The 3,931-nt window shown below is 50.0% G+C and overlaps 1 protein-coding gene across 1 annotated transcript; it reads right to left on the reverse strand.

The window, feature by feature from the left end:
* Window positions 1–2,115: 2,115 nt before the first annotated feature.
* On the reverse strand, window positions 2,116–3,647 carry LOC131884839 (uncharacterized). Its single transcript, XM_059232723.1, has 2 exons — window positions 2,981–3,647; window positions 2,116–2,735 (listed from the first exon to the last, which is right to left on the reverse strand). The coding sequence occupies exons 1-2, from the start codon at window positions 3,645–3,647 to the stop codon at window positions 2,116–2,118; spliced, it is 1,287 nt and encodes a 428-aa protein (XP_059088706.1).
* Window positions 3,648–3,931: the final 284 nt, after the last annotated feature.

The raw sequence follows: 3,931 nt of genomic DNA on the forward strand, positions 1-3,931 counted from the left end.
CAAAAGGCAATACAATGAGATTTTATAACGCGAGGTGCAAATGGGTCCGTAACAGTACCATCAATCTCTAGCATCATCATATCAAACGCAAGGAGACCAGAAAAGGTTGAACTCGTGACATCAGGCCCTGTGTGACATATAGGCCGGAACAATTTGGCTTTCTTAACAAGCCGACAGAAATGTTTTCCATCTGGTAAAAGATACGGCCAGAAGTGCGATGCAGGCCATTTGGGACATATTAACACTCCGGTAGCACTTTGGCGCGAAGCTTGGAGTAATGTTGAAACAATCAAACGGGGGGGAGGGCAGGCAAAGAAACAATCAAAAGCACCCCAGTTCAACAAGAAGGCATTGACAGCAACAGCCTCGAAGAATTCAGCCCCAAATTTACTGGCAAATAGTCCACACTTTGAGTTGTCCTTGGTGGCGAATAGGTCTATGTCAAACTTGTTGGGGGCAAATTGCTGAATTCTGCGGAATGCCGGTTGGTCAACAGACCAATCGTCATTGTCAAAATGCCTGGAACGGGCATCCGCCTGACGAAGCCGAGGATCATGTCTTGGGCGCCAGTACACCTTGAGAGTTATTTCATGACTCCGACAAGCAGCGTGGATTTGGATTGCCAAATCCTGAAGATGAGCAATGGGACTTCCAATTCGCACAATCGCATGCGGCATCTCTCATATTTTAACAGAAAGGTTGGGTCTGTGTATATGGCAAAGAGTGCTAACAGCTCTCGAGCCGTGGAAGACATGGAAGCCTCTTCTGGAAGATATTTTCGTTTTAGAACGACCTCACTTTCACAAGAAGTGTCATGAGGAACATGCCCAACGTCATAGCCACAACGGACTCGTATAACTCCAAAGCCCACATCCGATGCATCGGAGGCAAAAGAGCAATCAACAGGAAAGCACAACTCCTTACCACTGAATGGAAAGCCGTTGATGTCTTCCAAGTACTCATGTAAAAACGTTAGCTCTTGGGTAATATTCCCTAAGCCCATTACACCCTCCCAACCTTCTCTGGCGACGGCACGGGAAATGCTCTTTTGGCCTTGACGAGTGAGGAGACGGATAATAGGGCCTGTGGCCAAACGACACGCAGCCAACTTCCCGTAAAGGGCAGCAACCGTCCGAATTGGAGCCTCAGACGACTTTTTCAAAAGTAGAATTTCAGATTTAAGACGCATCATCTTTGTCTCTGGCACGTAATATTTAAGAAGCCCGGTATCGTTTACCAAGCCAAGAAAAATACCGCTTTGGGTTGCGGGGACAGCTTTGGCAACGGATTCAATAAACCCTGCTTTAGCTAAGGTGCTTCGCATGAAAGACATATGTTGTTGGCAAAGGTCTTTGGAATGAGCAGTGCACCGCAAATCATCAATATATATATCGGCTTTTATGCCCTGGCTATGAAAAAAGGCCAAAATAGGCCGCATGACCTTTGTGAAGGTTCGAACCATGTCACTTATGCCTAGGAAGCAAACATTCCACACAAAGTAGTCAACAGACCCATCAGCACTGGTCCACTGTATCCCAAAAAGGTCCCGATAACTTTGCCGTATCATTATGTGGTAATACCCAGACTTGAGGTCCATGCTGCTCCACCACGATCCCTGGGTAACTCCACTGTTCACTTCCGAAAGGGTTGTGAGCCGTACTTTACGCTTACAAATGTACGGATTGATCTGTTGACTAGCATCAACAACTAAACGAGGCTCTTTTCCAACTCTATGGACAAGTTGGAGGGGTAGAACGCAAAGTGGCTTGTAATCCACCCTAGTTATTGCCCCCGTGCACTCCAAGTTGGCCAGTTGTTTCCGCAAAACCACTCGGAAAGCAGGATCTCTTGCGCTCTCATTATCCCTAAGGTGACTTGGGGGCGGAATTTGAAAGAACGGGGGAGCGTAACCCCTTTCCAATATGTCGAAAACCTCGTGGGAGAGCGTGAATGTTTTCTTCCAAAATGCCACGAATTTTGGCTCATGGGTTCGACCTGGGACCTCCGGGATAGGTTTGGCTAGTCCTAACTCGACCTCAAAACCTATAATGAACAAGGCTGTCTTTCAACCAGATTCTAATTCTACTAGTCAACAAAAAATAAAAGACAGCACGTTTATTTAACGTCTTTCTTCCTTGGACAATTGTTTGCCATATGTAGGGGCGAGTTACAAGTATAGCAACGGGGCGGATCTAAAGGACGCCCGCCAAGGCCTCCTGAAGTAATGGCCTTTCCACGGGATTTGATCCCACGATAAGGTACTCTCCCGGAAAGACGCCTGACCTGGCCAAGAGGGGCAATAGGCAACCGACCTTTCAGCACTGCTTCATCAACCTTAGCCCGTTTCAATTGTTGAACCACATATTTTGCCCGTTGTGCGTACCGAGGGTCCCGAAATGTCCCACCTTCAATGGCATCAACGACAACAGCCCCAAGCTCGTCATAAATGTCGGCCATTGCGAGTTCGTGTCGAGTGGTGTCCACTCCAACTTGGAGAGAGGCACCCAGATGGCGAAATAGAGTGCCTTCACAAACAAGAAGTTCCTTTTGCTTCGACCCAGATCCACAAACCGTCAGTGCCTCACAGGTTTCGCCAAGCTCATGCCAAATCCTTTTGACCTCTCTGAGTTGAAATCCCAACAGCAGATGCGATTTCGCGTAACGGGCGGTGGGGACTTTCCCTTTACACCGTTCATCCACTCTGGCACATTCAGTGATGGCTTTGGATTGCAAATCTGCAAAAATATAGAGGCATTTCAAAGTCCGGATCAAGGACATGAAGCAATGTCTTCTGACAGGTCGCCCCAGTGGGCTCCTGATAGGCCGCCCCAGCGGGCTCCTGATAGGCCGCCCCAGCGGGCTCCTGATAAGCCGCCCCAGCGGGCTCCTGATAGGCCGCCCCAGCGGGCTCCTAGTGCCCGATAAGGAGTTGAGGTTTCAAAACACCAATATTAAAGAAAGGAACGGTAGTTAAACTTACCAGAAAATTTCTGGCGACTGCCAGAGAGTTGGCCAACTCCGGGTGGCTTCCTTCCTCTGCCAACCCAATACGCCGAGGGAGAAGGCGTGTCTTCAGTCTTGCTCTTCTTTTTTCTTGGAAACGGCACGTCTTCCGACGACCGTGACCCATCCGAGAGCGGATCACCCTCGCCACAGGAGTCTGACGACTCGTCGGAAGGACCATTAAATGAAGGGGCCCGATCTTGAAACAATGAGAGGCCAGCCGCCCCCAACAGAGGACGAGGGAGGTCATGGGAGGGTAGTGGAACGTCTTGGCCGGGCAGGCATCCTCCTCGCGGGGGCGGGTCAGCAGGACCGGAGGAAAGGCTGCCATCTCTTTCTTTGGCCAAACGACGAGCGCGGTCCTCGATCATGGTGGAGATGGCGCGGAGTTGGGCGGGCGTAAACTCACTCTCCGGATTGTCATCCTCCTCAGAAGAGGAAGCCGAACTTTGCGGATAGGCTTGGGCCGGGTTCTTAGGAATTTTGGCCAGAAGGCGGGACGAACGTTTAGGTGGGATTTGGGGTTCTTGCGAAGAGACTGGAGCCACCCCAGACCCCAAACGAGGGGAACCCACTGGAATTGAGCATTCCATTTGGAGGACATCGGATTGCACGTCTTTGGAAGATGGACCCGCTTTGGGCATTTCGACGAAAGAGGTCGAAGAAACTGGTCGATACAAGAGGAAGAAAAGGGGGGACGGAAGTATCCTCACACGTCTAACCTGTTGGTCTAGTCCACGAATAATGAGGATATCATGGAAACGACGCTGACGCCGTTCGCGATGAGGGACATGGGGGAGCTCTTGGCGTCGGTAAATAGGATACGTGGCGAAAAACCAAAAAACGTGGCTGAAGTTCTTTTCGCACTAGCTTTGCCGAATTGATCGAAATTCAAGGCAACTACTTTCCCCGCGGCCATTAACCTCTC

This window comes from Tigriopus californicus, chromosome 8 (genome assembly GCF_007210705.1).
Source record: "Tigriopus californicus strain San Diego chromosome 8, Tcal_SD_v2.1, whole genome shotgun sequence".
Lineage (NCBI taxonomy): Eukaryota > Metazoa > Arthropoda > Copepoda > Harpacticoida > Harpacticidae > Tigriopus > Tigriopus californicus.